The 27,297-nt window shown below is 42.3% G+C and overlaps 3 protein-coding genes across 5 annotated transcripts; 2 read left to right on the top strand and 1 right to left on the bottom strand.

The window, feature by feature from the left end:
- Positions 1-903: 903 nt before the first annotated feature.
- LOC113423274 (chemerin-like receptor 1) lies at positions 904-7,540 on the top strand. 2 transcript variants are annotated; one of them, XM_087971031.1, is made up of 3 exons: positions 904-1,315; positions 3,997-5,056; positions 5,788-7,540. In XM_087971031.1, the coding sequence occupies exons 2-3, from the start codon at positions 4,013-4,015 to the stop codon at positions 5,833-5,835; spliced, it is 1,092 nt and encodes a 363-aa protein (XP_087827157.1). In that variant the 5' UTR covers positions 904-1,315; positions 3,997-4,012; the 3' UTR covers positions 5,836-7,540. The 2 variants fall into 2 exon arrangements, with proteins under 2 accessions (XP_087827157.1, XP_087827158.1); XM_087971032.1 differs by having other exon boundaries at positions 3,997-7,540.
- An 8,954-nt stretch (positions 7,541-16,494) lies between these two features.
- Positions 16,495-22,810, top strand: LOC113423267 (chemerin-like receptor 1). Of its 2 annotated transcripts, XM_026684582.2 has the most exons (2): positions 16,495-16,574; positions 21,433-22,810. In XM_026684582.2, exon 2 carries the CDS (start codon positions 21,476-21,478, stop codon positions 22,520-22,522), a length of 1,047 nt encoding a protein of 348 aa, XP_026540367.1. In that variant the 5' UTR covers positions 16,495-16,574; positions 21,433-21,475; the 3' UTR covers positions 22,523-22,810. The 2 variants fall into 2 exon arrangements, with proteins under 2 accessions (XP_026540367.1, XP_087826492.1); XM_087970366.1 differs by lacking the exon at positions 16,495-16,574 and having other exon boundaries at positions 21,392-22,648.
- Positions 22,811-26,343: 3,533 nt separating this feature from the next.
- LOC113423273 (chemerin-like receptor 1) lies at positions 26,344-27,297 on the bottom strand. The gene has a single exon (XM_026684587.2). It carries the CDS (start codon positions 27,295-27,297, stop codon positions 26,344-26,346), a length of 954 nt encoding a protein of 317 aa, XP_026540372.2.

Raw genomic sequence — 27,297 nt, 5'->3', positions numbered from 1 at the left:
AGAGTCAGGCTATTGACCTCAACAAGCTGGGTCCTCATTTTACTGACCACAGAAGGATGGAAGGCTGAGTCAACCTTAAGCTGGCCAGGATCAAATCCTGGAGGCAGTGGGCAGAGATTATTTTTTTCCTTATTGTATTTTTCTCCCTTTTGGCCTGCAAAAGTTAAGAACAGCACTGTCCCAGGACAGTTTATATTTTAATTTTTTACTCGGTCCAGGTGATTGATAAAGGTAAAGGTTTCCCCTGTCCAGTTGTCTCCAACTTTAGGGATCATTGCTCATCTCTGTTTCTTGCTGAGGGAGCCTTTCTGTGGTCATGTGGCTGGCATGACTATATGCGCACAGATCACTGTTACCTTCCCACCTAAGTGGTACCTATTAATCTACTTGCATTTGCATGCTTTCAAACTGCTAGGAAGACCTAAACGCTGGTAGTCTCAAAGGTGCTTTTTCAAAAGGCAACTGGACTGTTTTTCCCCCTGAGGAAGAAGAAAACAAGATGTTAGAAAGAAGAAAGAAAGAAAGAAAGAAAGAAAGAAAGAAAGAAAGAAAGAAAGAAAGAAAGAAAGAAAGAAAGAAAGAAGAAAACAAAATTCTAAAAAACTTGGACTGAAGTCAGAACTGAAGAAGCTTCTGAAAGAAAGAAAACAAAATCCTAAAACTCCTGAATCCTCCTCCTCCCCTCCTCCTCCTCCTCCTCCCTCCTCCTCCCTCCTCCTCCTCCCTCCTCCTCCTCCTCCTCCTCCTCCTCCTCCTCCTCCTCCTCCTCTCTTCTCCTCCTCTCTCCTCCTTCTCCTCCTCTTCTTCTTCTTCTTCTTCTTCTTCTTCTTCTTCTTCTTCTTCTTCTTCTTCTTCTTCTTCTTCTTCTTCTTCTTCTTCCAAATTACTTCTATAGAGAAATTACTTCCTGGCAGCAACCTGTCCTCTCTTCTCTGGAATAATTTAATCTGTTTGGATATGGTTATCTCTTGCTGGCCAACGAGACTTTGGGAGTGTTGGGAATGAAGACTGATACAGCATGCTCCTTGCTGGGCCAAGGGTTAAAGAATTAAACCTGCCCACAGCTTCTCTGCCAACTCTCTGCAGGCAGTCCCAAAAATGAGCAACAGTCTGTGGACAGTGGCTGTTCCCTCTAAGCCACACATCCGGACTCTCCATCGTTCTAAAAAATGCACAGAGCCAACCCATGAACCTCCCTCCTGGACAGTAAGTTCTCAAGTCATCGGAGTGCACAACAGATTGCTTGGAATTAGAGGTTTGGAGAGTGAAGAAGCCAGGAAAAGATCAAAACACTTGAGAAGACCCCAGCGGTGAGGTAAGACTTCTCTTGACTCTCTTTTCACAGCATTGCCGCTCGATAAGAATGTATATGGGTGATTCTATTTGCCTTGCTCTTCTTACGTCTGGATAAAAGGACACAGCTGCTTTGTTTTTACTTCCATATTAGCTCCACAGGTTAGGCTGGGTTAAGGACGCTTGGGGCAAAGAGCATTCACTGAATTTCCTTAGCCCGTAGAGGGTTATTTGATCCCCAGTTTTCTGGATTTGAATTTAACAGATGAACAGATAATCAGAGTTGGAAGGGACCTTGTAGGACATCTAGTCCAACCCCCTGCCCAAGCGGGAGACCCTACACCATTTCTGACAGATGGGAGTCCAATCTCTTCTTGAAAGTCTCAAGTGATGAAGCTCCCACAACTTCCGAGGGCAACTTCTGTTCCATTGGTTGATTGTTCTCACTGTCAGAATAGTTTCTCCTTATTTCCAGGTCAAATCTCTCCTTGTTCAGTTTCCATCCATTATTCCTCATCTGGCCTTCAGGTGCTTTAGAAAATAGCTTGACCCCTTCCTTCCTGTGGCAGCCCCTCAAATATTGGAAGACTGCTAACCTGTCTCCCCTGGTCCTTCTCTTTCCTAGACTAGCCCAGTTCCTGCAACTGTTTGCTTTATGCTTTAGCCTCCAGTCCCCTAATCATCAATCACACTTCCAGCTACAATATGTTTTATAAAAACCCTTCTGCCACAAGTGAGCGGGCTGTGAATGGATGCCAACGTCCATGTTTGAATCCCAGGACCAAAGGTGGAAGAAACCAAAGAATGCAGACTTTGGAAAATTAAACCTTCCGTGGAAGGAAAATAAGAGGTTAGGAAAGACACAAGGCTTTAATCCAGCGTTATATATAATAATTAAGGGGTGGGGCAAACCAACCAGGAATAGAATGTGACCACCATAACTGCTGCACAGGTCCCCTGTTCTATGATGGTTATTGTGCTGGAATAATGCTCCTCAACCTTGGTAATTTTAAGCATGCTGGGAGTTGAAGTCCATATGTCTTAAGGCGGCTAAGAGTCTATGGAGATTCTCAGTCATCCAGGTCATGGTTGTCCCAAAGATGCTTCTTCAAGATGCAACTGGACTTTCTTGGTTTTTCTTTGAAGACATTTCGCTTCTCATCGAAGAAGCTTCTTCATTTTTCACCATTCAGTCAGAGCTGAGGAAGCTTCTTGGATGAGAAGTGAAACCACTTCAAAGAAAAACCAGAAAGTCCAGTTGCCTGTTGAAAAAGCACCTTGGGGACAAAGTGACTTATTTTTTATTTTATTTTGTATCCTGCCTTTATTTATTTTTTGTTATAAAACTCCCAGCCTCCTAGTGATTGGCCCAAAGTCCCCCAGGCGGCTTTCATGGCTAAGGCAGGACTACAATTCCCAGTCTTCTGGTTGCCTTAACCATTAGACCAAACTGCAAGCTGGCATGAGGAATTCCCAGAGTTAACACAAGTTAAAGTTGCCAACTTTGGTAAAAAAAAAACTGCTCTAAAAGAATTCTGGGAAGTGAAGCCCACACATCTTGAAGTTGCCAAGGTTTTGAGAAGCGGTATTCTAAATACTGAACTTGGATTACAATAGTTGTGGTGTAGCACATTGCTCCTCCTTCCTACCCTGGACCACATTCTCAGTGTGATGGCCTGGTGTATCCAACAAGTAAAGATAATGACTGAAAGAAAGGATCGGATGATGGGATGTCCCACAAGCAACCCAACCCCATGTTAGGTTAGCCTGTCGTGTATGAACTCAGTATCATTTAATTGGTCTCAGAAAGGAGTCAGAGGAAGCATTTTCAGTTCGTATGAGATAATAAGCTTTTAGGTGTAAAAGTAGCTCTGCCTTTGAGATTATTCCAAGAGCAGTAAATCTCTTGGAGATTTAACAATATAAAATGGTTTTTAATTAAATTTTGGGTTCAAGCAAGGCCCAAAAGAAATAGTTATTTCCTGGAGCACTCTTGTTCTGAAAGTGCAACAGGTTGCAAAGCAAGACAGCTTCCTTTGAAGGGCCAGATAGATGCTCCAGAGATGAATTATTATTTCAAGCATGGAAAAGTTAAAATGCATAACACACACTCCAGCCTTACCTCTCAATTAAAAGTATGTTGATCTGCCACCATCTTGTGGCTCACTATTGCACTGCAAGACTTGTATTAACCGTGTTTAATTCTTCCACAAAATCTCTATCAAGACGACGATTTGGAACTTGGGAAGCCTCTCAGGTTTTGATGCAGATATTTAAGGAGTATTCCACTTTAGAGCTAAACATTTCTAGTGCCCTAACAACCCTGTGGGCTGCGCTGAGAGATTGACCCATCCAGGTTTGATGTCTAAGGTGGGACTAGAACTTGCGGTCTCCTGATGATTGGCCCAAAATCACCCAGCTGGCTTTCATGGCTAAGGTGAGACTACAATTCACCGTCTCCTGGTGATTGGCCCGAAGTCACCCAGTTGGCTTTCGTGCCTAAGGTGGGACTAGAACTCAGAGTTTGCTGCTTTCGAGCCTAACAAAATATACAATCTTGTTTTATAGTAGGATCCTGAGGTAGAGTGTCCACAGCTTAAAATGGTTGGTTAAACAGCCAATAGGTTCATTTTTGCACCATCAACTTGGTTGTGAAGTGATATGTCCATCGTCTACCATTTCCTACCTATTTCCTTCCCACAGATTCTTTTCTACCAAAATGGCTGCCAATACCACCTCTCTGGAAAGCCTGTATGAAGATTACGAGGACTATCCTGACTTAGAGGAGAATGCAGGCCTTCGCAACTTGATGCATATACTCTCCATGGTGATCTACAGCATCGCCTTCTTGTTAGGGGTGGCTGGGAACAGCCTGGTCATTTTTATCACGGGTTTCCACATGAAGAGGACCGTGAATGCTGTCTGGTTCCTCAACTTGGCCATTGCTGACCTGGTCTTTACTTCCTTCCTCCCGTTGAGCGTGGCTTACATAGCCCTGGGCTTCCATTGGCCCTTTGGGAAGCTGCTGTGTAAACTCATCAGCACAGTGGCCTTCCTCAACATGTTTGCCAGCGTCTTCCTCCTCACCGTCATCAGCATGGACCGCTGTGTCTCTGTCACATGTCCCGTCTGGGCCCAGAACCATCGGACACCTCGACTGGCTTCTCTGGTGGCCCTGGGTATTTGGATAGCTGCCTTGGCCCTCAGTTGTCCCTATTTTGTCTTCCGGGATCTGAGAAGTTCTCCTGTGGAGGAGAACACCACTCACTGTTACAACAACTTTGCCTTATCGGAAAGTTTCCAGTCAGAGGAGATGGTTAAGCTGGGAGAATACCGTGCTCAAGCTTTGGTGTTGACCCGTTTTGTGGCTGGGTTCTTGGTGCCGTTTGTTATCATTCTTTGTTGTTACGGCATTATCACGGTCAGGCTGAAGGGGACTCGGCTCACCCGCTCGAATAGGCCCTTCAAGATCATGGTGGCCGTGGTCATGGCCTTCTTCATCTGCTGGTTCCCTTATCATGTCTTTTCCTTCATGGAGGTGTCAGCTGCCAGGCTGACCCCCGGACTACAGGCCTTTCTGGTGGTGGGAATACCCTTGGCTTCCAGCCTGGCTTATCTCAACAGCTGCCTGAACCCTTTCCTGTATGTCTTTGTGGGGCAGGACTTCCGGGAGAAGCTACGGACGTCCATTTTGGCTGCTCTTGAGAGCGCCTTCAGTGAGACCACAGGGCAGACCTTAACCAAGAGCAAATCCAGCGTGGAGGTAGAGTGTCACACCCTTTGAAAAAGAACCGGGGGGCGGGGGAGGAGGGATTTCAAGCTTGTGGGATCTCTCTGTCTCAGAGGTGGTATTCAGCAGGTTCTGACCGGTTCTGGAGAACCAGTAGCGGAAATTTTGATCAGTTCAGAGAACCGGCAAAGTGCGAGGGTCCCTGTGGTCCTGAACTATGTACCCAGAGGTGGTATTCAGCAGGTTCTGACCAGTTCTGGAGAACCGGTAGCAGAAATTTTGACTAGTTTGGAGAACCGGCAAATACCACCTCTGACTGGCCCCACCCCCATCTATTCTCCACCTCCCATTGAGTCCCAGCTGATTGGCTGGGTCTTCTTTGGTTGCCCTGCACAGGAGAACAGAGCTGGAAAGCAGGTTAGTGGGGTGGGGAGGGAAGGGGGATTTTACAGTATCCTTCCCCTGCCATGCCCACCAAGCCACGCCCACAGAACCGGTAGTAAAAAAAAGTTTGAATCCCACCACTGTTCTGTCTCTCTTGTTGATCTTTGGGATCCACTAATCAAAGAAAACTGTAGGATAATGGTTTAGGATTGTGGTGTGTTTGCAAAATGAAAGAGTTGGAAACATCTTCTTCTGAATCTCGGAAGGCAGTTGTTTCTGATATGAGCACCAGTTCTAGATATGTATAGATAACAGTCATTGACACATGCAGGGTGTATACATACAACACACAACATTTATGTTTATTTCTGCCTATGCAGGTAGTCTCGACTTACAACAGTTCATTTAGTGACTGCTCAAAGTTATAATCTCACTGCAAAATATGACCCATTTTGCACACTTACGACCCTTGTAGCATGCCCATGATCACATGGTTGACATTCAGATGCTGGACAACTGACTCACATTTATGATGGTTGCAGTGTCCTAGGGTCACGTGATCCTCTTTTGCGAACTTCTGACCAGCAAAATCACTTAACAACCGTGTTACTACTTTAAGAACAGCAGCAATTCACTTAGCAAACGTGGCAAGAAATGTGGTAAGATGAGGCAATGCTCACATAACAAATTTCTCACTTAGCAACATTAATTTGGGGCTCCGTTGTGGCCATAAGTTGAGGACTACCTGTACAAATAAACAACCACGCTTAAGTATCCATTTTAAAAGATAGATTTGTACTATTAGACACCGATTGATGATAAGCCATCAAGCTGGTGTCAACTCATCGCAACCACGTAGATAGACCTTCTTTGTGATGATCTTTCCCCATCCTGGTCCTTCAGATCTTCTAACAGTGCACACCCACCACCACGGAGTCCATCTTCCTCGCTGTTGGTCATCTTCTCTTCTTGCCTTCCACGTTGCTCAACATCATGGACTTCTCAAAGGAATTAGCTCTTTCCATGATGGCTATAAAACACAATATGTGCGGTAATTAAAAAACTTTATGGACATCTATTAGAATTTAAATTGGAGGAGGAACAAACGGTGATTGCTTGGGGGGAAAATTTTGGATATGGGATTGATTTAATAAAATGGCAAAAATTGTGGTCTCAAAATTATAAAATGACAATGTCAACTGCATATAAAGAAAATTTGTATAAGATGTTTTACAGGTGGCACCTACCCTCGACAAACTTGCGAGAATGTTTAAGAATAAATTGGATAAATGCTGGAAATGTCATCAGATACCTGGTTCATATTACCATATGTGGTGGACATGTTCAGACGCGAAGAAATATTGGACTAAAATCCACACATGGTTGGAAAAAATGATAAAACAACATATAGACTTTAAACCAGAGATCTTTTTATTGGGAGTCATACCGGACATATACAATAAAGAATTGAAATATTTGATTGTAAATGTTTTAACAGCGGCTAGACTTGTATTTGCGAAGAACTGGAAAAATGACAAAATACCTATGCAGGAGAAAGTTGTTAAAAAAATTATGGACTGTGCTGAAATGAGTAAACTGACATTTGAAATTAAAGAATAAGAAGACAAGCAATTTTATATGATATGGGATTTGTTTTATCAATGGTTGGATAAAAAGACGTGGTAAGGTAACAGAATAGATAATTTTGTTATAGAAGTTTAATAGACTGATACAAAATATAATGTAGACATATATAACCATTGGATGGCAGTATAATATAATACTGATGGAATAAATAGCGGGATAATTAATAATTGATAAATAGATAAGCATATGTTAGTTTGACAATGTGAGACTGATATAAATTGTGAACAATAATTATAAAAGGATCGCACAAAAATTTCTAAACCAACTGACACACTGTATGTACAAAATGGAAGATAGTTTTATGTGTTTTTTTATTTTATGTATTGTCTGTGTATGTTTGTCTTAAAATAAAAATGTTTTATAAAAAAATAAAAATAAAACACAATATGTGCATAGGTTTCTCATGGGGACAATTAAACGTTCTGGAATCCATTGTCCTAAGGACATTCTGCTACTAGCCCACACAATAAAGGTCATTTCTATATATATATATATAGGCTTTCTCAGTTATTCAACATGCACCAGCAGTAATGTCTCTGGTTCCTCTGCCTTTTCAAAAATGAGCTTGAACATCTGGTCGCTTCCATTCCATGTAGAGTTTTAATCTGCATTAGATGACCTCAAGCATTATTGTACTAGCATGTGAAACGAAGGACATTGAAATAATTTGCAGACTCGGTGAAGTCTCCCATCTTTGGTATCGAAATGTTTTCCAGTTTGTTGGTCACTGAGTCATGATGATCCAAAACTGTTGCATAGTTTTATTAGATTTTTCTATTTTTTACAGTTTCAGTATATGTCTTGCATCTTTATCTTCTTTGAATCAGTTACTGATTGAATCAGTTACTACCTTTGACATACCAATTTGAGGTTGGAACGTCCTTCTGGGTTTGGAAACATTTGGAAGACTTCCCTTGGTTTTCAATGTCTCTTTCTATTTTTGATGTCTTTAATCCTGCTGCTAACTTAACAGCTAGACCAGATTTAGTCTGGTTTCTTCTGTTTCTTGGTCTTTGATAATCTGTTTTTGCATTCATCCCTAACAACTGGAAACGATTTATTTTGCCCCAAAATTCCTGTAATTCCCTGTCAATGGCTTCAGGATTTCGAAGTAATTTCTGATGGTCTTCTTGAAAATGTATAATATATATTAGCAATAGCACTTTGGCCTACATTTTAGACTTCTGCAGCACTCTCTGAGTGGTTTTACAGAATCAGCACATTGCCCTCAACAATCTGGGTCTTCAGTTTAACAATCTCAAAAGGATAGAAGGCTGAATCAACCTTGAATCAGGATCAAATTCCAGGCTCAGAGTTAGCCTGCAATACTGCATTCTAACCACTGCGGCACCAGGGCTCTTGGTCAAAATGATATTTGAGATGTTCAAAAATCATATTGTAGAAAATGTTCTGCTTTGGTTTGATCTGGAATTTTCAGTTAAACAATTTTTCATCTATTCCATAGTTCATCTAGACCAACCCCTCTGGGTGTATCATAATTCATATTCTCCAGCTAAACATGTTCATAGCCAGGAGTCATCAATCATGTTCTCCAATTAGGAATTTGCACGGCAGAAATTCCGGTAGCTTAGTTATAACCTTTGCAAGATAAGAATGGAATGCACTTTCAGTTTTAAACTGCTGCATTGCTCTTTCAAATTTCTCCCTCCCCCTTCTGTTCATGGCAACTCTAAAACAGGCATAGAAATGTTTTATGAGTTGACATTAGCCCCTGATCATATCCTGGCTGTTATAATTGTGTTTCATCTCCTTATAGTAGTAATAAAGTGAGTGTGACTTCTGTGGGCTTTGTCTGATGATGTCCATGTAGATAGGTGACTTTGTGGGTGAAACTATGCTGGTTTATGATTGTAATAAAGATTTGGTTTGATTTGATTTTGTTGTGTGAAAAATGTGTTAACGGTGAAGATTATGGCATCCAGTTTTGGTCATCACGTTACAAAAAAGATGTTGAGATTTTGGGAAAATGCAAAGAAGAGCAACTAAGATGACTAATGGCCTGGAGACAAAAACATATGAAGAATGATTGCAGGAATTGGGTATGGCTAGTCTAAAGAAAAGAAGGACCAGGGGGTAACATGACAGCAGGATTCCAGTATTTGAGGGGCTGCCACATAGAAGAGGGGGTCAAATTATTCTCCAAGTCACCAGAAGGCAAGACAAGAAATAATGATTGGAAATTAATCAAGGAGAGAAGCAACCTGGAATTAAGGAGTAACTTCTTAACAGTGAGGACAATTAATCAGTGGAACAGCTTTGCCTTCAGAAATTGTGGGCGCTCCATCATGGGAGGATTTTAAGAAGAGTCTAGATTCTAGACTATCACTTATCTGAAATGGTATAGGTTCTCCTGTTTGAGCAGGGGGCTGGACTAGAAGACCTCTAGGGTCCCTTCCAGATCTATTCTGATTGAAATCATTGGAATGGCATGCACAGAAGTCATTCGACTTCATTTCTGTTTCTTAGGACATATAATCCAATTAATGTTTTCCTCCTTACTTTTACCAAAATTGGCATTCCAATTTCTAATGTCAAGCAGCATATCTTGCTTGAAGGTTCATTCAGCATCAGAGTGAACTTAAACATAAAACTCATATATACAAATTTAAAAAGGAAGATAAAAACTAACACATATTAATACAGTGGTAGTTCAGTACTCATTGTTAATTGGTTCTGGGAGGCATGATATGTACCAAAAAGGGCAACTATCAAATTTTCCCATGAAGGATAATGTAACGAGTCATAAGGCAATTGACACAGACAGGTTCTAGCTTGTGTGTTGAGTACCAAACAAATGATGAATATTGGGACCAAATCTTCATGTCAAAATGTGTTGAGTACCAAATTCAATGAATTTCAAAGCAGTTGAGTACCAAGGTGCCATTAAGGTAAAAGAAGAAAAGAAAAAGAAATAAGAAAGAAAGTTAGTAGTAATTTGTTTACCAAGATAGGGGAAAAAAGTAAAAAAGAAAAAAGAAAACATACTGATATTGAAATTACCAGAGAGAGATATATTATATTGCTATTATAATGTGGCTATATAAAAAGCATTACATCAATATTATTCTAATATGTATAAAGGAAGTGGCATCCTTCTGGAGAAAATAGATAACTATCTAAAGAAATAAAATTCACTGAGGATCGCAAAGGAACAGAAACATATTATGAATGGATCTATATTCTATAACAATAAGGGAAGTTTCTGAAGCCATTAAAAAGATTAATCTATGAAGGATGCCTGGACCAGATGGATTATCAAGTTCTTATTGTAAGTGTTTTGAGGATGAACTTTTACAACCTTTGCAAAACAAAATGGATTCTATTTTAGAGGAAGGAAAAAATGCCTGAGAATTAGAAAGAGGTCTATATTACACTAATACGTAATGAGGAACAAGATTTGACTTTCGTGGGAAACTCTAGGCCAATATCATTACTGAATAACGACTACAAATTGTTGATTATGATTCTAGCTAAGAGACCAAAAAGAATTTGGCAAGTATGTATTCACAAAGGTCAGTGCAAAAGAATTAAGGAGAAATTTCTTGTCAATGAGAACAATTAATCAGTGGAACTGCTTGCCTCCAGAAATACTGGGTGCACCATCGCTGGAAGTTTTCAAGAAGAGATTGGACGGCCAGTTGTCCAGAACGGTATAAGGTTTCTTGCTTGGAAAGAAGGTTGGACTAGAAGACCTCTAAGGTCCCTTCCAACTCTGTTATTCTGTAATGCGTTGATTGTATTTGACAATTAGGTCCAAATGATCATGCTTTCCCCTCACAAATACTACTTCTGCTTTTAAAATTGCAGAAATATCCTAATTTCCTTCTTTGCCTCAGGAAGTGAGTTCTATTGAGACTTTGATAATACACAGTTGGGTTGAAAAGCAATGGCTTCTTCTGTTAAAAGGCAAATTTATTTGTTTTTATTTATTTATTTTAGTTTAGTTTGTCAAGCATGTATGAGAAAACAAGTATGAACATAAAATATAAACATATAAGTATAAACAGGTATAAGTATATACATAATAAATGAGGACGAATAAATTGGAACAGTAGGACAGGGATGGTAAGTACACTGGTGCACTTATGCACGCCCCCTTACAGACCTCTTAGGAATGGAGTGAGGTCCACAGTAGACAGTTTAAGGTTAAAGTTTTGGGGGGGTTGAGGATGTAACAACAGAGTCAGCGAGTGAGTTCCAGGCATTGACCACTCTGTTGCTGAAGTCAAATTTTCTGCAACCGAGTTTGGAGTAGTTTACATTGAGTTTGTATCTATTGTTTGCCTGTGGGTTATTGCAGTTAAAGCTGAAGTAGTCGTTGACAGGTAGGACATTGAAGCGGACAATTTTATGTACTAAGCTTAAGTCAGACCGTAGGCAGCGTAGTTCTAAGTTGTCCAGGTCCAAAATTTGAAGCCTGGTGGCATAAGGTATTCTATTGCGAGCTGAGGAGTGGAGGACTCTTCTTGTGAAATACCTTTGGACTTGTTCAATTGTATTAATGTCTGTTATACAGTGTGGATTCCAGGCAGATGGAATAGCAAATGAATTAACACATCCCCCGAACTAGCCTTCCTCAGGACTGCACCTTCCGTTTGGTTGGTTGCACCCCAGAATCCATGGCCAGTAACAAAGAAAACAGCTTTGATTAGTGTTATTAACTGGTAAGAAAGTGCCTACTTTGAAGTGGTGCCACCTAATCTGTGAGGATTTGAAATATTTAGCCACAGGAAATATTGGGCTGCCAGAAAGTTGCCTTAATTTAATTGTAGGGCCAACTCTGAGGTTTATTTGTTGTCTCATCTTTCCCCTTTGGTTGCAGACCCAGGATGGAAGATGTTGTTGGTGAGAAGAAGAATGTAAGAAGAGTCCTGATGAGTCAAATTAAAAAAATACATCTGGCTGCCTTATTTCACCTGTTGGCCCACTGGATTTTTCCAAGAAGCTCACAAATAAAACTCAAAGACTACACCTTGTTCCCTGCCATTGAGACAAAACCTCTGCTCTTGACATTTTCGTATTCTCATTATTCTCTTCCTTGTATTCCTCTGATCTCCTTCTAAGCTGGCAAGACATTGTCTCATTCGGGGCTTAGGTTGTGTTAAGAAGTTAGTTCAACCTTTGTCCCATCTTCAACCTTCTTCTGGCTGCTTTATACAGCTCCTGATATTTCTCATGGTTGCTAAGGGTTTGTGTTGTGTCCGTTGCAGGGAAAGGAGACTCGGGAGCCAGTGACTTAGTTCAACTCTTTATTAAGTCCCGAGATCGGCTCGGGCTCCAGTAGAAAAACGGCGGCTTTTATTCCCTGGCCGTGGCGGCCGCGGCCAATGGCACCACTTCGAATCTCCCGCGATTAGTTTCCACCAATCGCGGGGACTCACGGCGGGCTAATCAGTGTGGCTCGCTCGGCCAATCAGGTCGCCGTGCGCTCTGGCCAATCACGGCGCGGTGTTTACAAGTATGTTAATGGATCGTACAGAACAGTTTGCTACCAGTGAAATATATTAGAGAGCTTGCAATCTGGATTTACTGCACAGTGCACTGATCATGTTACCTAGATGGGTAGTGAAATGTCTATAAGAAAACAGCCAAGCTCAGAGAACACCAATGACCCCACAGTTCAACCCTGAGCTTCAATTTTTCCTTCCTTCCTTCCTTCCTTCCTTCCTTCCTTCCTTCCTTCCTCCCTCCCTCCCTCCCTCCCTCCCTCCCTCCCTCCCTCCCTTTCTTCCTTCCATCTGTCCATCCATCCATCCATCCATCCAAAATTTCATACATGGAAGCATTAGCTTGTTTCCTCCTAAAACAGCCTTCCCAAGCAAGAGTTCCAAATTTGTCTTCCTAATTTCTATACCAGAGAGTCGAAGATTACATGGAACCAAGTGTATGAGCTGGGGCAGGTAACACTAAACTAAATCGATAGATGACAATTCCACTTTTGCCTATTCTTCTATGGGCCCTTAGGGAGAAAAAAGAAACTTGTGACTAATAGTGCAGGATTTCAAACTATGCCAGTAATCCACGATGGTAAATTCTGCTTGATTGTAACTTTTTTTTTTTTTTTTTTTTGCAACTGACACGTGAGAGCACCAGAAAAATAAACTGCTGATGTCATATTTTCAAAATAGTCTGCTCTTGTCTGTAAAAAGCTTCCCGCTGAAACCCACAGTTTCTTCTTACTGGCAAATCTGCTAGAGTTGACATAATTTGATGTGGTTGGAAAAATTATGATGACAAATTAACTTCAGGATGGCATGCGTCAGTTTTGAAAAATTGCACACACGTTTCCGGATTGTAAATAGGGAGATGTATGCAACAGCAACCAAAAGGAGAACCATGCTATTCTACTCTCTTACCCAAAAGCAAGCCACAGGGAGACTTGTGGCACCTTAAACCAGGCTGTGTTTGTGTGCATACAAATACACCCACACACATCCACACACAAAAGCACTGCAATACCTGGCATGAGCAACCTCCAGAAGAGTAAGACATTAGCTTCAAAACCGGGGGGTGGGATTCAGCTGGTTTGGGCTGGTTCGCACGAACTGGATTTTAAATTTACATCTGGTTCGCTGAACCGGTAGCTGAACTGACCGGCCGGCCCTGCCCACTCTGCCCCTCCCCTCCCAGGAGTCTCCACATGGTTCATTTTGGATGCAGGTAAGTGCAGGGTCTGCGTGGAGGCTCTGGGAGGGCGAAAAACAGACCTCCTGGAAGTTCGGAAACGGGCCAGTTTCCAGCTTCCGGAGGCCCTCTGGAACCCGGCAGGAAGCCGTTTTTGCCCTCCCAGAGGCCCGAGGGAAGCCTTCGGACTCTGGGAAAGGTGAAAAACAGACCTCCCGGAAGTTTGGAAATGGGCCAGTTTCCAGTTTCCAGCTTCCGGAGGCCCTCTGGAACCCGGGAGGAAGCCGTTTTTGCCCGAGGGAAGCCTCCGGACTCTGGGAAAGGTGAAAAACAGACCTCCCGGAAGTTTGGAAATGGGCCAGTTTCCAGTTTCCAGCTTCCGGAGGCCCTCTGGAACCCGGGAGGAAGCCGTTTTGCCCTCCCAGAGGCCGAGGAAGCCTCCGGACTCTGGGAAAGGTGAAAAACAGACCTCCCGGAAGTTCTGGAAATGGGCTTCTATGCCACCATGGTCATGTCCACCCAGCAACCGGACAGAGTACCGGGAATTTGTTGGGCCAGTTTTAATCCACCCTGCTCACAACCAAATGCAGATTAGTTATGAAACTTGGACTCTGGGAAAGGCAGAAGTTCTGAAGGGTATGCCCACCATGTGTCTTTGAATTGGGGTGCTGGTTGGGATGATCATTCACATACCATAGACCTTGGACCTGAAAAAGTCTCAACCTTTCTTGGCTTGGGTGCTGAAATGATCATTACATACATGACCAGCGGTGGTAGTAGCAGGGAGCAGGGGGAGGGGTTGGTTCTGCTCAAGAGTGCGCTCACACACGCCCACCACTTACGTAAGTGGGACTGTAGCCCGGGATTGGGGGCTCCTGCTGCAGACTGCAAAAATAGCAAGTAAGTCCTAGACCGAACCTCGCCAAAAATATTGCTTGGAGTGAAGATCGCCATCATATTTTGGCGATGTCATGAGAGCTGACTTGCTCGAACAATCAATCACCCTGGGAATGATCAGCAGAAAATGAAGGGGCCACCCTAGCGCCGCTGGCTGGGCACTATAAAAGATGACACTGGGATAACCACGGCAGATGTGCAAGACAGAGGTCACGGAGAGGACTGATCAATGGTGGGATTCAGCCAGTTTGCACCAGTTCGGGAGAACCGGTTGTTCAGTTTGGTGAACTGGTTGTGGGAAGAACACATTAGGGCAAGGAACCATTTGTTAAATTATCTGTATCCTACCACTGGGGCTGATCCATAATGTAGCCGAGGGTCGGACACACTGAATGGCTGACGAAGATGATGGGCTCTTTGAGTCATTGTTGATTGCTGGACATTGCTTGGAAAAGTCCCTGTAGTTTTCTTGACAAGAATTTGGAAATGGTTTGCCATTGGCTGTTTCCTGAGCTGAGAGAGATTGACTGGCTCAAGTTCACCCAGCTGGCTTTCATGTCTAAGCTGGGACTAGAACTCACGGTCTCCTGGTGATTGGCCCAAAGTCCAAGAATTGCCAACAGTCAGAATTATCTAAGAATGATGGCCTTTTGGAAATGGCTATACCTAGCCTTTCTGGTATTCATGATATACTTTTGAAGAGATTAGAATAGCAATATAGACTTATATACCGCTTTATAGTGCTTTTACAGCCCCCTCTAAGTGGTTTTACAGAGTCAGTCTATGGCCCCCAACAATCTGGGTCCTCATTTTACCCACCTTGCAAGGATGGAAGGCTGAGTCAACCTTGAGCCTAGTGGGATTCGAACTGCCGAATTGCAGACAGTCAGCAGTCAGCAGAAGTAGCCTGCAGTAACACAGAATGATATCAATCAAAAGAAGAAGAATAGCAATAGCACTTAGACTTATACACTGCTTTATAGTGCTTTACAGCCCTATAGTGCTTTACATTCATTCAGTGAATTCTAGTGTGGGCATTGTCAGACAGAGCAGATCGGAACAGGTTGTTTAGAGAAGTTCAAACTCTTTACAGCTTATGCAGTAATGTTATAATATTTTCATCTGCTGTTAACCACAGTGTTGTCTACCATGCCTTCTAAGCGCCCACCAAATTCCATGTTCTGTAGAAATTTAAGGATGATATGTAGCAGAGTTCAAATATATACCATGCATAGCCATTTCTCTTTGGGTTATGATTAGTTTTTTTTGTGATGGTCTCTTTCACTGGGAAAAGATAGGAGGAAGAAAGAAGAAGGTAGAAAGAGAAAGAAGGAAGAAGGAAGAGGAGGAGGAAAAGAGAGAAAGAAAGGAAGAAAAAAAGAAGAAAGGAAGAAAAGAAGAAAGGAAGGAAGAAAAGAAAGAAAATGTGTGTGTGTGTGTGTGTGTGAGAGAGAGAGAGAGAGAGAGAGAGATTTGATATAGACCAGGGGTCTTCAAACTTGACAGCTTTAAGACTCGTGGACTTCAATTCCCAGAATTCCTCCTCCAGTCATGTTAGCTCAGGAATTCTGGGAGTTGAAGTCCACAAGTCTTAAACTTGCCAAGTTTGAAGACTCTTGATTTTGTCTTAGTGCTATTGCTAAGTGCTATAACTACCCCAGCATCTCCCCATTGTTTCTTCGCCATTCGTTTTCTTAAAATAATTTAAAAAGGAAACCTCACCATTTTTAAGATGGATGAGCTGCACAAAACCTTTTAATGGGTAATGCTTGGAACCTTTTAGTTCCCCAACCTTTCAAAGACAGCTAAATTTTGCCTGTGATGAAGTAACAGGAAGACAACATGCAAGGGGTGGGGGAAAATGAATGCCTACCCTCTATCTGCACTTATCTAGCTTCAGTTCTGTTTTCTGGCTTGTCATCAAAAGATCATATTTCCCAGGAGGAAACGAAGGAGCAGGATACTTCTTTAAATTAAGGTGAGAAATATTTCTTTTTATTGTGATTTTTATTTAAAAAAATTTTTTTTAAAGGAAGATTAAAAAGATGAGCTAATATAAAAGAAGAAAAAGGAAGAATTCAAAGAGAATGTGCAAAAAAAGGAGGGAAAGTACAAGAAAATAGAAAGGAAAGGACAACACCACAAAAAAGTTGCTTCTGGTCTTCTTTATAGCAGTTATAAATATAATTATAAATTTGCCTTTTACTTTATGGTTATAACATGCGGTTTTTTGATCTATCCTAAAACATAAAATGTAAGTTCATTGTTTCCCCTATTTTATGCAAAAAGCTAATAAGGGGTTTTCCAATCCACAATCAATGTGGAAATTGTCTCTCCCCTAATCAAATAAGTTAATGTAGCCATCTCAGCAAATTCCATCATTTTCATCAAATCTTTCCATCTTTGTATGGACAATAATCTTGATGCAGTTAGCATGCCCAAGAACAAAATTCCAAGATTGAGGTAACAGAATAACAGAGTTGGAAGGGACCTTGGAGGTCTTCTAGTCCAACCCCCTGCCTAGGCAGGAAACCGTCTACCATTTCAGACAAATGGTTGTCCAATCTCTTCTTAAAAACCTCCTGTTTTGGAGCATCCACAACGTCTGAAGGCAATTCATTCCACGGATTAATTGTTTTCAGTGTCAAGAAATTCCTCCTTAGTTCTAGGTTGCTTCTCTCTTTGATGAGTTTCCATCCCTTGCTTCTTGTCCTGCCTTCTGGTGCTTTGGAGAATAGCTTGATCACCTCTTCTTTGTGGCAGCCCCTCAAATATTGGAACACTGCTATTATGTCCTTCTTTTCACTAGACTAGACATACCCAATTCCTGCAAACATTCTTTATATGTTTCAGCCTCCAGTCCCTTTCTGGAGTGAAGGATGGTTAAATGTTTTCCTTTAGAACTGGGGTCTTAGGAGATAACTTGGAGTGCCATAGCACTGGAGGAAAAAACAGAGACCATCAACTTAAATCACTAAATGAAAATGGATTTCACACAACGCCTTCCAGGAAGGTAGAGAAACCGCAGCTCAGTTGCAGTTCCCAGCTAACAAGAGGAAAATTCCACAGTCTATCCTACAAAAGCTGGCATCCCTCATCTAGAAATGCCTTAAAAGCCAACATACTCTTGCTTACATTCCATGAGCTAGGAAATATTCTGATGTGTTGTGATGCCCCAGGATGTGTTTACCAGATTTTATGGACCCTGGTGGGATAAAGAATAGTTTCCAAGTATGACAAGATCTGCCGTTAACTGAATTCCCAAGTATTTAACTTTCTTTGCTATCTAAATATCTAAACTATTCGTAAATACTTTTTTCTGTTTGTCGTATTTTTTTACCAATATCTTAGTTTTCCCTTTATATATTTTCAATCCTGCCATTTTCCCATATTCTTCTATTTTATTTATTAACTTAGGTCCTGTTCCTAGAGGTTCTTCTAATATAAAATCTAATTCATCTGCAAATGCCTGCAATTTATGCTCTTCTTTTCTTATTTCCATCCCTCTTATCTCCTTATCTTTCCTAATATTTCTATTTAACACTTCCAATCTTAATACAAATAACAATGGTGACAGGGGACACTCTTGTATGACAAGATTTGGAGAGCTAGAATGAGTAGTGTTGGTTTTGCTGCAGTTATTCTTCCTCATGTCTTTAATTCCTTTAATTTGAATGGATTGGGTTTTCTTTTGGTCTTTCTTATTCCTCTTTTGGTCTCTGCATCACCAATACATTTAAAAAAAATAATAATCTCAGATATAGCAATAGCACTTAGACTTATACTGTATATTGCTCCATGGTGCTTTGCAGTACTGTCTGGGTGGTTTACAATGTCAGCATATTCTCCCCCAACAATCTGATCCTTGTTTGACCAAACCCTGAATTAACTTTGATATAAGTTCTCCAAGTTCCAAAACGTTGACAACATTCCCTGGATCAGTGGTGGGATTCGAATTTTTTTACTACTGGTTCTGTGGCCATGGCTTGGTGGGTGAGGCAGGGGAAGGATATACTGTAAAATCCCCATTCCCTCCCCACCCCACTAACCTGCTCTCCAGCTCCGTTCTCCTATGCAGGGCAACCAAAGAAGACCCAGCCAATGATCAGCTGGGACTCAATAGGAGGCAGAGAATAGATGGGGTTGGCGGGGCCAGTCAGAGGAGGGATTTGCTGGTTCTCCAAACTACTCAAAATTTCCCCTACCAGTTCTCTAGAACTGGTCAGAACTTGCTGAATACCACCTCTACCCTCGACGTGTCCTCTTCGCTTCTCCTTTTCCACTTTGCAGCTCTTAGAGAAAGAAACTTAAGAAGGACCTCTCCTAATGGGTCAACCAGTTAATAGCGACCCCTGGAAATTTATATATTCAGACTTGGGAAGATTCTGTTATGTAGCCTTACAATAAAGTAGAATTTGTTCACCTGGTTCTGTTTCCTGTCCATTTCACCTGGAGGGCTGATAGGGGATACCTGTGTTTGTCCAGCCTCACTGTGTCAGCCTCGGAAGCCATTTTTTACTTGGCCGCTTGGAGGCTGCCACATTCAGTGTTTGGGAAATTGGGAAGGAGGATTTCATAGAGAGGTAGAAGATTAGACACAACAACATTGTTTTCTCAGAGAGTCAAGGACATGATGCCCTTCACCTGGAGAGGAGTGACTGGAGGGATGTCTCCAAGAGGGACGAAGATTTGATTGGGCCATGTGATGGACTGGGTGGGTGCAGGGGGTGGATCTTTGATTTCTCTTTTGGGAAGGGAATACCCGGAATGCTCAGATTCGGATTTTTCCAGATGTGCCAATATGACAACTGTAATAAAATGGAACTTTGAGGGAATGTGTGTCTCAGAGTTTATTTGTTTGGAGTTGGTTCCTTGAAATGCTGACAATGTGATTTTTGGCCTTGTGCTTTTTCTTAGCTTTCGGGGGGCGGTTTCCCCTCCTTTCACTTCCCACCTGTTTTTGTTAGATGCTTTTAAAAGACCAGTGTTGTTGCAACAAGATGACCAAGTGGTTTCTGGCATTGAAAAGATTTCTCAACCTCCTTCCTGTTCATCTCTTTCCTGTACTAAGGGAAATGGAGAATATAGCAAACAATTATTTCCTGTCGTGGCTAAGACCCTCGCCCACCCATTTATCCTGCCTTGACTTCATCCTGCATCGTTTCGTTCTATGACCTGCCTTACCTTGGCAAGGTTGCCCTGGTTGACTTTGGATGTGAAGAAACGGACTAAAGAAAGGACGTCTTGATGTTGAGAAAGAGTATGAAGAGATCTTTTTGACTAAAGGCTGTCACCTTTCCACAAGCAATAAACAGGAAGGAAAAAGAAAAAAGAAAAGGAGGAGGAGGGGGGAGGAAGAGAGGGGCGGATTGGATTCAAAGACCTTTGAAGTCTTCTAGTCCAATCCCTTGCTCAAACAGGAGGCTCTCTAGCATGAAATGTATAGAAATGTCTCCTGCTTAAGTAGAGGCTTGGATTAGAAGACCTCCAAGGTCCCTTCCAATTTTGTTATTTGATAGAAATATCAAATATAGCAATAGCACTTAGACTTATATACTGCTTCACGGTGCTTTTACAGCTCTCTCTAAGCGGTTTACAGAATCAGCCTATTTTCCCCAACAAAATGGGTCCTCATTTTACCCACCTTGGAAGGGTGGAAGGCTGAGTCAACCTTGAGCCTGGTGAGACTTGAACTGCCAAATTGCAGGCAGCCAGCAGTCAGCAGAAGTAGCCTGCAGTACTGTACTCTAACCACTGCGCCACTGCGGCTCAAATATATAAGCATCCCTACTATATTTAAACTCATTGGTTGACAAATCCACCATTTATCAAAATGGGGTGTTGACTTGGAGCAACTGGTTTTCTGCTTATGTTTTTCCCCCCTTAAAATATGTTTGTGTGTGTGTGTTTATATATCTATATGTACATGTATATGTGTGTATACACACACACACACACACACACACACACACACACATACATGAAAGAAACACCCCCCTTTCACCTAAGAATTGTTTTAAAATCTAAATCTGTTTTTAAAATCTTCCCAAACCCCAGCTATTAGGTGTGGCCTGCAACGCTCAAAAATAGCATGTTGCTATTTTTATAATGTACATTGTCACCTGAGGCAAATAGATTCTACAAAGAATAGCTTTATTGGAACTATCATATTGGCACTTATCTGGTGAAAACCGACTCTGAAGTCTCCCATAGTTTTCACCTAATTCAAAGTAAAGGTTTTTCTACTTTCTCAAAACAATCAGTCACATGGTCCAATCATGGTGCGGGCTGGCAGCCGGGTAGCATCACTCTTCTTTCCTCCAACCAGGTGTGAGAATATCCTTGGTTCTCAAGAGAAAATATTTTGTTTTGGCTACAGAATTCCCTCTATCTCAAATCCCACCCCCATCCCTTGGCTCCAGAGGTGGCATTCAGCAGGTTCTGACCAATTCTGGAGAACCAGTAGTGGAAATATTGAGTAGTTTGGAGAACCAATAAATACCCCCTCTGACTGGCCCCGCCCCAATCTATTCTCTGCCTCCCAAGTCCCAGCTGATTGGCTGGGTCTTTCTTTTGTTGTCCTGCACAGGAGAACGGAGCTGGAAAGCAGGTTAGTGGGGTGGGGAGGGAATGGGATTTTGCAGTATCCTTCCCCTGCCACGCCCACCAAGCCACGGCCACCAAGCCACGCCCGCAGAACCTGTACTAAAAAAATTTGAATCCCACCACTGCTTGGCTTCAGTGTGGCAACACTGAAGCAGTTCCAAATGGCTTCAGTCAGGTCACCTCAGGGTTGACACACATCCGTTCACTGATTCATGTGTTTTTGCTTTTAGGAAAAGGAGCAACGTTTGTCCCTCTCTATCAGTAGAAGACATAATGAGCAACACCACTCCGGGCAATCCAGGCTTTCATAACTATACTGAGTACGATGAATATTATGACGATTATGACAATGCAAGCTATAAACTAGAAAGAGCCATGCATATTATCGCCATGGTGATCTATAGTCTTGCGTTTGTGCTGGGGGTCGTTGGCAACGGGTTGGTTATCTTCATCACCGGCTTCCGAATGAAGAAGACGGTCAACACGGTTTGGTTCCTCAACTTGGCCATTGCGGACTTCGCCTTTACTTTCTTCCTTCCCCTGAGTGTTGCTTATTTAGCCCTGAGATTCCACTGGCCCTTCGGTGAGATTTTGTGCAAGGTGAACAGCACCGTGGCCTTCCTCAACCTCTATGCCAGCATTTATCTCCTCATGGTCATCAGTATTGACCGTTGCATTTCTGTCTGGAATCCGGTCTGGGCTCAGAATCACCGAACCCCTCGGCTGGCTTCTTTTGTGGCCTTGGCTGTGTGGATCTGGGCCTTGGTGTTGTGTTCTCCAGTTATGTATTTCAGGCAAACTGCCCCGCTGGATGGCCTGCCGGAAGGAAACAAGATTAACTGCTATACCAATTACGGTGAAGACCCAGCATTGAAAACCATGAGACATCATGCCATGATCATCACTCGATTCATCTTTGCTTTCGTCATTCCCTTCACTGTTATCCTTGTCTGCTACGGGGCAATTGTCTCGAAACTGAGACGCAATCAATTGTCTCAATCTAACAAACCCTTTCAGGTCATCACTGCAGTGATTGTTGCTTTTTCTGTCTGCTGGTTCCCTTATCATCTTTTCACTTTCTTTGAGTTAAAAGGACATATAGAGGTGCTGAGGTTCGGTGTTCCCTTAGTAACAAGCCTGGCTTTCATCAACAGCTGCCTGAACCCCATTTTGTATGTCTTCATGGGCCAGGATTTCAAAAAGAAACTGAGGCAGTCCCTCTTTACTATATTTGAGAATGCCTTTACTGAAGAGAACAGCCAGAACACATTAACTAATAAGACTAAATCTTCAATGGAGACCCTGTCCCAGGAGGTCTGAGACCTACCTGACTCTTTTGGTATATCCTCAAACCCCCAGAACTTTAACCTTAAATTGTCTACCGTGGACCTCATCCCATTCCTAAGAGGTCTGTAAGGGGGGGCGTGCATAAGCTGTTTCCATTTATTCATACTCATTTATTATGTATATACTTATACCTGTTTATTCTTATATGTTATGTTCATACTTATACTTGTTTTCTCATACATGCTTGAGAAACTAAACTGAATAAATAAATAAATAAATAAAATATCTCGATTCTGAAAACCCTCCCCAAGCCAGGTTATCAAATGAACCGCTTCTGAATCTTCTTTGCATTGCTCCACATTGCCCCATTAGCTGAAGGTTCCTTGCTTTGTGGTTTGATTCTTTGAGGAACATCTGAAGAACCCATCACGAAACCAACTGCCTGGATGTAGAAATGGCACCTTTGCAACAGTGGAAAATATCTGTTGCTCGGGTGTGGAAGGAGGGTGAAAGTTCATTCTCCAAGCTTGTGGGCTGGTTTCCGAACGTTTCATTTCCAGGCTAGGTAACATACCCAGTAGAGTTTGGAGCAAAGGTCTCCAAACTTGGCAACTTTAGACTAGTGGACTTCAACTCCCAGAATTCTCCAGCCAGCTGGCTGGAGAATTCTGGGAGTTGAAGTCCACCAGTCTTAAAGTAGCCAAGTTTGGAGACCCCTGGTTTAGGGGATGGGACCTTTGTGCGTAGCTAATAAAGATGCTCCATTAATGCATTTCTGTAATCCTCATCTGGTTCCCACTAAAAATAGGTATATGCGTTTCCATGAAAACCCACAGATCACACTGGATTTCAGCTAAAATCCCTTGCAATCTGATCATCAACATAAATACAATTACTATGCTTAGGAAACATAAAAGGAGTGCATGGAGAAACATGGAGGACATGGACACTTGGAAAGTGTCCATGTATATGCACACACACACACACACACACACACACACACACACACACACTGTATGTCAGCATTCCAAGTAATGCAACCATAGAAAGCAGAAGTCCAAGGCAGGTAAATTCCTCACGAAAAAACGATTTATTGGATACATCCTATTGGCACAACTGGTGAAAACCAATTCTGAAAGTTCTGGCAGTTTTCACCAGATTAAAAAGTGAAAGTTTCCCCTTCCCCCAAGTTATCAGTCACATTGTCCAATGGAGGTGCTGGCTGGTTTGCTGGGTTACTCCATCCCTCCTCTCTCCAACCACCTGTTGGAATGTCCTTGGTTCCCACGGGAAAACTTGTTTTGACCACAAAGCCCCAGCTATCTGTTTTCCTCCTCCCTGTCCCTTCTTCTTGCTTGTGGCAACTGGAAAGCCTCCAAGATGGCCTCAGCCAGGTCCACTTCAGGGTTGACACTGTATGTGTACACACACACACACACACACACACACACACACAGGTCTACACATATATGGAATTACTTTTTCCAGCATCAGAAAAACTGGCTTTTCCATCACTATATTTTTCCAACGAATCTTTATTTTCAAGAACATATGCCAGTGATAATATAGAATCAACGACTACCCGCTTTTCAAATTTCCACTTGGTCCAGTTGTACATCATGTTCACTTTAGTTTGTAATAACTAAATGGCTTATCCTCTTGTGCATGCTCAACCCATTTGATCCCTCAATGATTGTGTGGATTATGCAACCTCCCAATGGGTTAATTCAGAAACCAGGTTAGAAAGACAGATTGCCAGGCAGTGTTTGTGCCATAATTAGAGCCATGGTGGCACAGTGGTTAGAATGCAGTATTGCAGGGAAACTCTGCCCACAGCCAGGAGTTTGATCCTGAGGAGCTCAAAGTTGACTCAGCCTTTCATCCTTCCGAGGTTGGATAAAATGAGGACCCAGATTGTTGGGAGCAAACTGCTGACTCTGTAAACTGCTTAGAGAGGGCTGCAAAGCACTGTGAAGCAGTATGTAAGTCTAAGTGCTATTGCTACGGCTGTTAAATGTAAGATGGGAAGGTCCTTTGAAATATGGAAACAAGATCATTTTGCCATCAAAAGCACTCTATCTCTTGAAAGTTTGTGAAACCTACAGCTTCACATATAAATATAGCTAACAGAATTATGTAACTGACCTTTAAATAGTTTTAAACTTCCTAATAGACTTGAAGTCAGACCAGCCCTAAATAACCAGCCAAAAAAGCAATCAGAAAAGGTAATCATTATCCAATTTTTACAATTCTTTTTCATAGCTGGTGCATAAGATTATCAACAGAAATTAGGATACACATAATGCATATTATATAATACATGTTACACAAATAACGATATGGAGAATAGCAAGCCAACTCTATCCCAGTAAATTCATCTCCCAGAATTTAATGCTTTTGAAAGCTGCTACATCATTACTGGTTTAGGGCAGAGGTCTCCAAACTTGGCAACTTTAAGTCTTGCGTGGACTTCAACTCCCAATTGAAGTTGAAGTCCATAAGCCTTAAAGTTGCCAAGTTTGGGGAGCCATGGTTTAGGGTATATCCTGGGAATAATAAGCCAATATATCTGGAGGCCAAAGACTGTAAAAGGCTGTAATAAACAGTAGGAAAGAATAAACATTAGAAACTTTGAAAAATGACAGATTTGTTGAAATGGACACAGAGGGTTCATTCTATTGAAAAGTGCAGAATGCCACCACTGAAAAGGCCCTGTTTCAGAAATATCCATTAAACTCATCCAAGAATAATGTGTTCATTTGCAAAATTTGGGTTTGCTGCTGGTGGTGGGGAGGCCACTCAGAACACACATGGGTGTTCTGCTTTGTACAAGTGTCAAAGTGTGCTCACACGATTTGCTTAATCTGATTCCTGAATTAACCCAGGTTCTGGTAATAACCATGTGGCTGAGTTCAGTCAGCACAACGAGCCACCAGAATCCTAACCAAGATTAATCCTGATCAAGTTCAGTGTGTTCTGCAATTGTGTCTCCTTGGTCATTATTTGGCTTGGCTAACTTGTTGTTTGAATGAAGCCATAAGAAACTATGGAGATTCTCAGTCATCCAAGTCATGGTTGTCCCAAAGGTGCTTTTTTAAAAGGCAGCTGGATTTTGTTTTTTCTTGAAGACATTTCGCTTCTCATCCAAGATGCTTCTTCAGCTCTGAAGATGCTTCTTGAATGAGAAGTGAAACAGCTGCAAAGAAAAATAAAGTCCAGTTGCCAGAGGTGGTATTCAGCAGGTTCTGACTAGTTCTGGAGAACCGGTAGCGGAAATTTTGAGTACTTCACAGAACTGGCAAATGCCCCCTCTGACTGGCCCTGATCCCATCTATTCTCCACCTCCCGAGTCCCAGTTGATTGTCTGGGTCTTCTTTGGTTGCCCTGCACAGGAGAACGGAGCTGAAAAGCAGGTTAGTGGGGTGGGGAGGGAATGGGATTTTGCAGTAACCTTCCCCTGGATTGGGGTAGGAATGGAGATTTTTACAATATCCTTCCCCTGCCACGCCCACCAAGCCACAGCCACCAAGCCACACCACGGTGACCAAGCCACACCACGGTGACCAAGCCACGCCCGTAGAACCGGTAATAAAAACATTTGAATCCCACCATTGCCAGTTGCCTTTTGAAAAAGCATCTTTGGGAAGCCATAAGAGCTGCTAACACTTAAAAAAGTTAATAATAACAGTGCTAATGGTTGCAACTAAGACCTAGTTGACTTCTAACTTTGTGGCTTAACTCCATTTGGTTAGTTTACAGTTTGCTGTGTTATGTGAATCAAGATAACGGGTGACTTCAGGAAGTATACTGTGTGATTACAGCTATAGGCATAGTCTCGGTATAAGAAGAATAACTCACACCATGCTGGATTCCCCTATTCCTGAAGTAGAACCAGAATTCCTATTACTTGAAAAAAAGGACGTGGCCCAGTTTTCACTAAAAGCACTTTTGAAGGCTGAGAGGAAGGAGCGCCAGCTAATTTTTCTAAAATCTGGACACATGAAAGCATATAAGAATGGATTGAGGCAGCTGTTGAGACACACCAAACCATTAGCCAACGGCAGCCCAATATCAATGATAGCTCTCATTTCGAAGCTCCCATCAGCCAAGTTCTCTAGAATGGAGAAGACATGGTGAGGGAACCAACAGCAGAAGAACGCTACCACTACCGCCATGATGATCTTGAAGGATCTACCAAACTGATGAAAGAGCTTTCCTCTGAGCTTAAAGACAATGATGCAGTAGCAAGCCAAGATGATGTTGAAGGGGATGAAGAACCCAATTACAAATTCAGTCACCACCATAGAAAGATGGGACCTGTGGCTGCTGGACTCTTCCAAGCTAAAGCTATAGAAGCACTTTATAGAGTTATCCATATCATATTCCGTGTCCCGGAAGTAGAAGTAAGGGGTGCTGAGTCCCAAGGCCATCAACCAGATAAGGACAACTATTAAGGAAGCCAACCGAAGCGTACGATGGTTCAAGGACCAAACGGGACACACTACAGAAACACAGCGGTCAACACTGATGGCTGTCAAGAAGAAGACGCTGGCAAACATGTTTAGGAAGGACACCACAGTGTCCAGTTTGCAGAGTAGCCGGCCAAGAATCCATTCATCGAGGGCAAAATAGAGCAACTCTGAGGACAGAGAAAGGTCATAGATGAAATCAGCTAGAGCCAAGTTGAGGTACCACATGGTAGTTATTGTCTTCTTCATTTGGAAACCAGTGAGGAAGATAACAAGACCATTGCCGATGGTCCCAAAGAGTAAAGTGGTGCTGTAAATCACCATGGAAACCACATGCAT

The sequence above is a fragment of the Notechis scutatus genome, chromosome 8 (assembly GCF_049901735.1).
Source record: "Notechis scutatus isolate UNSWTSFEM ecotype Mainland chromosome 8, rNotScu1.2, whole genome shotgun sequence".
NCBI classification, from domain to species: Eukaryota; Metazoa; Chordata; class Lepidosauria; order Squamata; family Elapidae; genus Notechis; species Notechis scutatus.
Note: the sequence above shows the minus strand (reverse complement) of the source record. Positions and strands in the feature narration are given on the sequence as shown.

Bases quoted from the DNA above. Each gene is read 5' to 3' on its own strand.
- LOC113423274 (XM_087971031.1), top strand. From the start codon at position 4,013: ATGGCTGCCAATACCACCTCTCTGGAAAGCCTGTATGAAGATTACGAG. The intron at 5,057-5,787 runs GTAGAGTGTCAC...CTGCCTATGCAG, and splicing joins AGAGCAAATCCAGCGTGGAG to GTAGTCTCGACTTACAACAG.
- LOC113423267 (XM_026684582.2), top strand. From the start codon at position 21,476: ATGAGCAACACCACTCCGGGCAATCCAGGCTTTCATAACTATACTGAG.
- LOC113423273 (XM_026684587.2), bottom strand. From the start codon at position 27,297: ATGCATGTGGTTTCCATGGTGATTTACAGCACCACTTTACTCTTTGGG.